Below are 10568 nucleotides of genomic sequence, written 5' to 3' on the forward strand. Positions count from 1 at the left end.
TTGGGCTGAGTGGGCTGATGCTTGTGTCGCAACGGGCGATGCCATGTGTGATAGTGCTGAGAAATGAGAGAACGTGACTGTCAAAGTGTTGAAAAGCGTTAGACAGGACAGATGGAGATGCTAGAGTGCTTTGCGTTACGCATATAAGGTAATTATACACATCGTAAGTAGTTTGTTCGTGCTTACGAATGCCTGTAAGCCTGTAGGGAATTACTCTTGAATAAAGCTATAATCACACACTGTTTTGTTTGCTTGCCATTGTGAAGTACTGAATTGAACGTTTATATTTTTATGTGTAGTAAGCATATTCATATCATAGCCCCTAATACCGCGCGATGACAATAAAAATGCTTGCTTTTTCCGCAATTTCAAATATTTATTTCGAAAACACAGCGCTCTATTTGAAGCGTAGCGACCCGCAAAGCCTCCAACCAATCAGTAGGCTATACATCTATGAAAAAAGACATGAAGCCTGATTCACGCGTATTTCATACAAACTGGGTTGACATTTCGCTGTGTAGCCCCTACAAACGGTTAAGATCACATTTACAATGCACAAAACATCTAGCTCGCCCGGCTGCTCCCCTCGACTAAACAGCTCCCTCACAACACAGCGTCCTGTCACAAGTACCATGTGCCCTTCTCTGCCCTTTTCCGGTCTGCACTTTTCATGATGCGTACAGTTTGCTCCACATGAAATGGTGAAAAGGCGCAATTCTCTTGTATTTGTAATTTACTATTCATTTGTAGCCTAAGTTTACGGCACTGGAAATAAAATACAATTCAACGCCCTTTGTTTTTGCTGACGCGAATTCAGCAAAATTTATAAGAAAAAAGAAGATGGATTCGCATCTGTCTTCAGTAACGGCTCTGCGGAGTGAAGAACTCAGCTGCAGCAGTGACTCTTCTGTTAACTTTGAAAAGAAAAGTTCAAAATTGTTACTTGAATAAGGGTGAGCCCCCTGTTAATTAGCTGACCAGATAATGGCCTAACTAGGTCACTCCAGGTTACAGTCATGTGTGGATTGACTTGGCAGTGTTAGTTCAAACATGACAAACATGAACATACATACTAACAAACATCTTCTGAAATTATTCAGTGTATTCTTGTATTCTTGTATTCTTGTATTGCATAATATCACCAACAGGCATGATCCCTATGATAGGTGAAGTCAAAAGATAAAATACGAAAAAAAACAGTGTTTCTAAGAAACATATTTACTTTGGGTAGAATTGACCTATTGAGAATAAAATAGTCTGTTCGCTGCTCATATTTAAAATGAAGGTTTGTTGAGAATCGCGATTCCTTAAAAAAAAAAAAACTATTCAAAAGCTGCATGGAGAAAAACATTAGATGATAACAATAAGGAAACCATAAAGCAGGGGTAGCGGTGATATTTATATGCACTTAAAGCCGGCATGATAGTTATATGTGGCTCTGTTGTGGTCTTACCTTCGCGAGGAAAATAATTACGCAGACACTTTGTAGAACTCGACCCATTCCTTGACGACCGAGCCCCTGTGGAGACAAGCGCAATTTGAAAGATAATTACAGAAACAGGTGATAATGTACCAAATTAACAAGTTTTCATCAATGTTATTTGTAGCTCTGAAGTTCTATGATAAATATTTTAGTGATATTTCTAACAAATCATATTTCACTGTGCGACCACGTAAAGCCGGCATTGCTGAGCGAGTCCTTACTTGAATGAGACGGGACCGGATCCGACCCAGAGAACGGAGAAGGAGTTCTTCACGCCGGCTCCCTTCTGTCTGATGGTAGCGCCCTGGAAGGGACGGCAGGCGGTCGTCAGAAAATCACCGGGACGGCAGCATGAATCCACGTACATACATCAACATTGCTATTTACGGGGTGTTGTCAGAAAACCATCTGTCATCCAGGAGGGCCACACTGATAAACCTCAGTTCTCAATAATTCTCATGGTTTCTTCCCAACACCCCGGTCTAAAAATGCAATGTAGAATGCTTGCCGATATGCTGCCTTTACTAGTTAGACCAGAAACTAGGGTGTTGTCCAGAAAAGGATTGGCAGTGGACGATCATATGTGTGAAGGTTTTTGGGTCAATAACGCGCATTGCGCAATGTCGCAATGTCGGATTGTATTGAAAATACGCAACGTCGGAGTGTTACAAATGGCTTACTTGTGGTCAGCCATGCGAGAAGTCATGGGATTTCGCCATTCTATCGAAGAGCCGTCTCACCTGAGGGCAGCCCACGTTGATTACGGGGTGGCTGGGTGAGCTAAAGCTGCCGCTGCTCGCCTGCAGGATAAAGCCCTTGAAGGAATCTCCTGAGATCGTCACTGAAAACACGCAAATGGTTAATTAATAGTGGTCGTGGATTGTAGTGACAATCATGGCTACTAATGCTTGAAGTAGGAAATGTTACCGGCACTTTTTTGCTCACTGAATATTCACCAGATCATGGTTTCCATTTAGTTCTACTTCTAACTTAGATGTAGGTATTATCTTACGTAAAAGATTCGAGAAAGCAATTTAGTCCTCGGCTAATTGTAGGTTTTGGTTCTCCAGGCTCGAGAAACCTTCTGAATCATTTTTAAAACCAACATGATATTTTTTTACTTCTCTTTGTGGTCAGGCCAGCTTACGTTCAAAATGTACCTAAGGAGAGAAAACTTTTTTTTTCAATTCAATAAAAACGAATGAGTGAGTTTTCAGGGAAGGTAGTCTTTCGCAAATAAGTTCAATACTCAATAGACGAGCATTGTAAAGAAAATGCATAGACGTAACTACCTACATCCAGCTAGGACTCCATGCAATTGATATCCTACAAAGTGCGTACCCTGTTTTCCACCAGGAGCGTCGGTGACCGTCAGCGAATAGGGATTAGCTCCGGTCTGCGGCTCAAAGGGCTCGTGCTTGGGATACAGGTTCTGGCAGGCGAAGTTCTTGTGCGCGGGATTCACGAATTCATTGTTGCTGAATCCTGCCACGAGGCCCAGGCAGAGAGCCAACGCTGTCACCAGCAGTTTCATCATGTTCGGTTCTGAAAGAGAACATGGATGACCGGTGAGGAATGTCAAGATGACATAGACAGCACAGAGCATGCTGTGCACAGTGTGTGTACAAGGTCCGTGTTCACATGTGAACATGAAGTCATGCATGACTTCACGATACAGTTTTCCTGATAGAGGATAGAGACGACCTCATTCAGGGATACCGTGTGCTGAACCTTTATTATATCATATATCCGCTGAAAAGATACGAATTTATTTGCTGGTTAATGGATATGCATTCTAGAAGTGGACGATTTTTACAGAAGCTCAACAATACCCTTATGTGACGACTGGGGATCATAATTTATATATTTTGCTTCAAAAACGTATAAGATTATTTTTCAATTATCCACTTCAATATAACTCTCGTTTGATTATATCGCTCAATGTGGTTTTTGGGTTGGCCGCACTTATAACCTATCATTTTTTTACGATCCAAGCGTTTCATTATAACTTCTCCAAGAGCGACCCTGGGCACACCCTGAAAAAACGCTTCAGTTTTTGTGTAGCTGAGATACACCCATGACAATCCCATTTAGCAATATCTCGGTAACTACTGGGCCGATTGCGCTGAAAGTTGGCATGTCGGTAGGCACCCACTAGGCAATGCATATCCATGTGCCAGAGTTGGGGTGTTGCTGCAAGTGCGCACGTGCAGGGGTCGATTCCAGATCTCGAGAACAGCTTGACCGATTGCGCTCAAATTTGGTACACAGTTAGGGACTGGTTAGTAGGGTGCCGTGCAAAAGTCACTTGGGACCCATTTTGCACGTGCGCACGTGCAGTGTGCCGCTTCCAGATCTCGAGAACGGCTAGGCCGATTGTGCTCAAATTTGGCACATCGCTAGAGACCGGTTAGTAGGTTGCCATGCACAAGTCAGTTGGAGGTACCCTCTCGCAATTTCGCACGTGCATGGCCCACCCTCTCGCTCGCTCCAAGCGCAAATACGAGCACGTTTTTGAAAAAAAATCAACTCAACAAATGCATGCATCATGACCTTTTTGGAACAATAATTAAAACTAAAGATGGCCATTTTGATTCTAATGGAAATCGGCAGCCTAATTGCCTTTACCGCATGTTTGTACGTCTATTCTGTGATTTCATATGATTTTTAAATAGTTATTTATTTATTTTTTATTATTTCGCATATCTTTGTGGTTTCCAATATACAATTGGCTTGTTACACCACAGCGTCATACAAATACACATACCGGCTGCCATGATATACAGAATAAAATATACATGGACGCAGTGGCGTGAGTGATGCCTAAAAAAAGCTAAAAAAGACATGTAACGACTAGCTCAATGACAAGGCTAAAAGATGGTGACGCAATGTAATATAAAACACTCTTGTTTAAAATGATGGTAGGTGTGTGCGTGCTCTAGAGTTTGGTAAGCATCGACTTTTTCACATTTTTCTTGAAGGTAAAGTCACTTCTGCAGACACGCGTTTTTTCGTCGAGAGCGTTCCACGTGTTCAGCGACCGGATGGGTGCGGCCAAGCGAGTTCGCTCCAGACGGGCCCGCGGTACATGAAGGAGACCAGCAGCGGTCGCTCTCGTACTACGCTCTGATATGTCCGCGCGATACGTGGCTAGTGCTTTTAGGTGAAACGGTGCATTCTCCTGATACAGCAGTGAGTGCACGAGGACACAGTCTCTATAGTCGATCATGTTTTCGAAGGTAAGCCAGCCGAGCTCCTGTCTTGTCTTAGAGATACGATCAAACTTACGTTTCCGTGTGACAATGCGAGTTGCATAGTTCACCACCTTTTCCATGCGAAGGCGATCCTGCTTTGCAGGTGGCGCCCAGGCCGGCAGACAATACGTCACATGTGGAAAGACCAGGGCACGAATGAGGTGTACTAGGGTAGTTCTTGGCAGCGTGTCTCGGATCTTACTGATGGTGATGAGATTGCTGTAGCAGCGCTGCACCACTCTGCTCGTCTGTTGACGCATGGTAAGCTCTCGGTCCAGAACCACACCTAAGATTTTGACACACTGGGCTGGTGCTATCTGTATGCCGTCAAAGTTGATCATGAATCCATCAGTCTTTTTGATGGCTGCTGCTGTTCCAAAGACGATGAGCTCGGTCTTTGTGGGATTAACTTTAAGCCCGTTTAAAGTGAACCAGGCAGAGACAGTGGCTAGATCGGTTTCCGCCCTGAGACGCAGCTCAGTGAGACCTGCCGGGGTTGGCGCGGCGCAGTGCAGTATCTGGGAGTCGTCAGCGTAGGTTATGAGTGACGCGTGATGTGACAAGTGACACGACAGGTCATTTGTGAACACACTGAACATGATGGGGCCGATCGTACTGCCCTGGACCACTCCATACGGCACCGGGAGGCTGCCGCCGCCCTCTATGGCCTGCGTCCGGTCGCTGAAGAAGTCCGAGAACCAGTGTGTAGATATTCCGTACCACTGGAGCTTGATGAACAGTGCGTCACGATCAACACAGTCGAAGGCCTTGGATAGGTCACAAGATGACAGACACGTCACGAGTCCATCATCGCTATTCGCCGCGATCCTACTGACGAGATCGATAGACGCGCCCTCTGTCGAGTGATTGGGCCTGTACGCGTACTGCGACGGTGACAGGATATGGTTGTCGGTCAGATACGTGATAAGCTGAGTGCTAACTAGTTTTTCCGCGAGCTTTGACACCACACTCAGAATGCTGATAGGCCTAAAGTTACATGGTTGCGACGTTTCACCCGCCTTATGAATAGGAATCACTTTTGCATGTTTCCACACTTTCGGAACTTTACCAGTGACAAAAGACCGATTTATCACTCGGAGCACATGGGGGCCGATCACCGGGAAACACCGCTCGATTAGCTGCAGCGACACCTCGTCACTTCCGACCGCCCGGGAGCCACTCATGCGCCTCATAGCAGAACTGAGCTCCGGCAGCGTGGCAGGCCGGACGGTGAAGGACGAACTGCATACGATGGGCGGGCGCGGCGAGAGCCGCTGGGCCGGCCGGCTCGCCAGCTCGTCAGCGATGCGGCGCCCCACGTCAGCGAAGTAGGCGTTGAAACGGTTTGCAGTGTCAGGGTCTGTCGCTGCCGCCGGACCCGCCCTCTGACGGGGGCCGAGCGCGTGCTTACGGAGTTGGCTCCACATCTCCTTCGTGGAGGATGGCGCGGAGAAGAAGTCAGCACGGGCACTTGCGATTTTTCTCTTGAATTCTCGCTTAAGAGCTGAGTACTCTTCTTCGCTGGCCGCTGTGCGCTGCGCATCCCTCTTGCGCCTTGCTATGTCCCTTCTAGTTTGCAGGTCCCGAAGCTCGTCACTCATAGTCAGCCATGGACGGTCCGGGTGACGCAGTTTTACTCGTTTGAGTGGGCAGTGCTTGTCCACCGCCGTGTTCCATATGGTCAGGAAGGCGTCATAGACGTCGTCTATCGATGTCGATTCTTCCCGGTAGAGGGGGGACCAGTCGGCCTGTAGAAGATCCAGGCAGAGCTGGTCATAATTGACCTGGCGCATGGAGCGCGTGACGATCCAGCGGGGCTTATTCTTCTGACGTGCCAGCCGAGTCTTCACGGTTACCAGGTCGTGGTCGCTGACGTGGGTCTTGACGACGGTCGGTTCATGTCCGGCTGCTGCTTGATTGGTAAGGACGTGGTCGATAAGAGAGGGGGTCACCCCCGGGTGGGTCGGGTCTCGAATAAGCTGGACGAAGCCGAGCTCGTCGATCATGCTGGAGTAGAGGGTGACCTGGGGCTTGTCAGGCCGAGTCAAGTCCAGATTTACGTCTCCCAGCAGGTAGATGGGCTTCCCTGTGGCGGACACTTCCAGTAGCTGTTGCCGGAGATCATCGATGTCGGAGGCAGCCGGGCCGTCGGGCGGGCGGTAGGCCACGCCCAGAACAGCCGCGCGACCGCCCGGCGCCGACACGGCCAGCCACAGCGTCTCCAGCCGGCCTTCCCCTGTCGCCAGTTATATGCCATATTTGGTCGAAAACTCAAATCATGACGTCACTAAAAACTTGATATGTAAAAGAATGTTCTACCAATCTTTTCTAAAATTTTGTCATAATAAATTTCAATTAGCCACAGGGATTGTCATCTTCGCTGACGGGTCTCGGCTCCTCGCGGCTCTCGGCTCGGCGCGACTGCGAGTCTCGGCGCTGCTCGACAGGAAGTAAGCGGCTTGCCGTCGGCTCAGCAGGGTGTGCGGGCCGATGACCCTGATCTGTGGTCGGCCTCGCCTGGCACAGGCGGTCACCGTTAGAGGCAGGCAGAGGCCGCGCGCGAGCTCCACAGCGCGCCTCAGACTCCCTCTCTCCCTCCCTCCCTCTCTCCCCCAGCGATCACCCAGGTAACTGAGGGCCTTCCATTATACAGGAATATGCTGTGATGTGAAACAAATATCAAATATACGTTGAAGCCAACAACTTTCATGAGATTATCATCGAGAAAAGGGTATAACCGATGAAAATAAAAATGGCAATAACACCGGCATTTAACAATCGCGCTCAATCATGTGACATTTAATAATCATGGAGCGAGCATGCAACAACGGTTTCTTATAATTTCAATACAGAATCAACATTTGTATGTTTTTATAAAACAAGACGGAATAAGATAATAAGGAGGAAAGAGATGTGTCTGAAAATGATTATCCAGCTTGTGACAAGAACTCTGGTGCACAATAGTTTTCCAGACAACTATAGCCAACAGCCATCCATAATAAGATAATAAGGTAATAAAGGAACTGCACTTTACATCACCCGCTACGCTAGCCATACCGTTCAGTGATCAAGCGACTGACGCCCGTTTTTACGAGGATTCCAGCAGCGGGTCAAGGTCAACATGCTGATGACGAAGGGATAAGACCAGACAAAATGACGAGTTAATCGAACATTTGGCGGGAGCTGTGAGTCATAAATTCTATGGAGCATTTAAGGTGGATGACAGCGTAGGTAAAAATGTTAAGCTTTTTTAGACAGCAGTGCCATATGCTATATTTTGGTGGGTAATAATACTTTTTGATGTTGATTTAAAAATCAATCAATCAAAATCAATAAAAATCAATGAAAAATCAATGGTGTTAATTTAGACATACCATGAGCTGTATTCGCCGTAAAACAGCGTATAGTTACTTATCGCCATGGAAAGAAAAATAGGTAGGTATGCAACTGGGAGCTGGTTAATTCGCAATGGGATTATTTTTAAACGAAAAATACTTATTAAAAATGTAGCAAGAGACAGATCAGCAACAGTGAACAATTTGCAACCACCAAAAATGTCCGCAGGTCACGTATCTATCCCGGCGAAGCGCGAGGTCAGTTGGGGCCGCGTCGCGGAGGCACCTTTCACCCGGGGCCGGGCTGGCCGGCGCTCGGCGGCACTACTCACCTGGGGGTGTCTGGAAGGCGACTGAGCAGCCGCAGCCAGCCACAGCCACTCGTTACATCGGCCGCCTCCTCTCAAGGTGACATTGGCGGCTCTTCTGCGGCCCAAAGGCGCCCGCCAGGTGCAGCTCGCCACATACAAGGTCTTCCCGGATCTCACTCGGTCGGGGTAGAACGAGGATCCGACACTCCGCACATCATCACGCCCGCCCAAAGACACATCAACGGCAAAACAAGACGTCGCATCACACTGCTCTGGCCGTTCTGGGAACCTGTAACGGTGATTATATGACCGTCCAGTCGGGTAAGGTTTACTGGATGAGGGCCCGTTGGTGTCCAGTGGATTTATTGGTGTGGTGCATGACCATTGACCACTGCAGTGAAATGAAGGATCCTGTACGGACGGCCCAGTTCAAACCACGATTGGAGCACGGTTCGCTTGCCTTTTCATCGTCTGGTGGCATAAATCGGATAACTTTGGAATAGACAGCGACAACTGTGACGTCGACCCTGTGACGTCACAGGTCAAATATCAAGGTCATCGATATCCTATATTGTGCATCTCGATGAACTTTTTCGAATGCCGTTTGAATTTTTCCGATCCGGCCATTGGTTCCGGAGATACGACGGGGGCCCCTTGGCATCCCCCCCCCCCCCAACAGGACGCGGAACCTGTCAGACCTTCAACGGGGCGCGGGTTAACGTGAGGCTTGTTTTGATCTGTGCTGATATGCGTTCTCTGGAAGCACAAGCGTGCATCTCAGCGTGGAAAGACTGGTTAGTAGGAAATGGGACTTCCCTGATTGCAAGCTGCGCTTGAGCGAATGTCCCACAATCTTGCAGGGAAGCAGAAAGATTAGAGGTTAACCCTCGCCCAGCGATGGGGGTTGATGCAACTCCCCCTACGGTTTTTCGTAAATAACGTAAAAACAGCGGCGCGTAGCGCCGCCAAATTTGGCATACCCTCTGAGGCAACATTTTCGCACCTTTCCTGAAAATTTAAAGTCCCAGCCTTTTCAGGTCAGGTCACCAGGTCACAAAAACCGGTACAAGGTCAGGGCCATGGGGAAAATTGACCTAGCTTAGCGGCAACTGAATTCCAGAGTTCACTTAAATTGGTAATAAAGTATATTATTCGATGCGCACGGACGTCCTGAGTTCACTGGTGCTTTTATTTTTGCTCTCTCTTTACTAGGTATAAAGTTATAGGCGAAAAACTTTTGACATGTTTTAGCAACATTTTTGCACTCATACCCCCCCTAAAAAACCTAAATATTGACTTAGAGTCACAAAACTTTCACAGGGGCGAGATCTCCTATGGACCCACCTACGCTATAAATTTGGCGTTTCTAAGTGCCATAGGAGCCAATCGCGGGGGGGTCGTACCAATCCCCCCTCGCCGTCCGTGTTATGGAAAAGGCCCTCGCCTGGCGAGGGTTAACTCGCATTCTTAATAACAGGAAAGTATAGGTTCTCTCACGATTATTGTACCTATTAAATGCTGTGGCATTTACTATACCTACCTACATACTTACAGCACACATACATTTTAGGTCACCTAAGGTCAAGTCAGCAGGTGATCACAATGAAATGTTCGCTTTAGCTAAACCGTCTAATAGGTTATCAGCTGCTATTAAACTTTCAGCAATTTATTGTGGTGACAAAACGTGCAGTGAAATGGGCTTGCCAGATTTTCCACATCGTTGAGTGACGGTCACTCACATCTATTTTGTGACCACACCATTACAAGTCAACGCAATAACACAATGCTCCGCCTGCAAAATCCGCAGGCGGACGTCTCCGCCGTCTCAGCGCGGCTGACCTCGACCCCCACGTCTATTGCGGTCCTAGAGCCAGCCAGTCGCGCTGCGCTGGGGCGGCGAATCTGCGGTGCTCAAACACCTACAATTTCTTTCTATTCTCCACCTATGCAGTATGCATGCTTTGATCCGGCAAAAAAAAAATAAGGCAGGTATTTTCTTTTGATGATCTTTTTGCGCCTCTTCCCGCTTTTCGTTTACTTGGATCAGAAGACGAGAAATTGGGGCGTGAAACGTCTTCCCCATGCGCTTCGGTGTGCTATACTCGTATGTGCGGTATGTGATCAGCCCTGGCTCTATAGGTATTTTTGTGGAAAATGAGAAACTTTAGCGTATCATGCCAGTTCA

General features: G+C 47.6%; 1 protein-coding gene across 1 annotated transcript; it reads right to left on the reverse strand.

Annotated features, from left to right (window-relative positions):
- Positions 1 to 355: 355 nt before the first annotated feature.
- On the reverse strand, positions 356 to 8538 carry LOC122389047. Its single transcript, XM_043380708.1, has 6 exons — positions 8405 to 8538; positions 2825 to 3028; positions 2224 to 2324; positions 1705 to 1787; positions 1454 to 1519; positions 356 to 916 (listed from the first exon to the last, which is right to left on the reverse strand). The coding sequence occupies exons 2-5, from the start codon at positions 3018 to 3020 to the stop codon at positions 1471 to 1473; spliced, it is 429 nt and encodes a 142-aa protein (XP_043236643.1). The 5' UTR covers positions 3021 to 3028; positions 8405 to 8538; the 3' UTR covers positions 356 to 916; positions 1454 to 1470.
- Between the last annotated feature and the right edge of the window lie 2030 nt (positions 8539 to 10568).

This window comes from Amphibalanus amphitrite, unplaced genomic scaffold (assembly GCF_019059575.1).
Source record: "Amphibalanus amphitrite isolate SeventyFive unplaced genomic scaffold, NRLGWU_Aamphi_draft 000342F_arrow, whole genome shotgun sequence".
Taxonomy (NCBI): domain Eukaryota; kingdom Metazoa; phylum Arthropoda; class Thecostraca; order Balanomorpha; family Balanidae; genus Amphibalanus; species Amphibalanus amphitrite.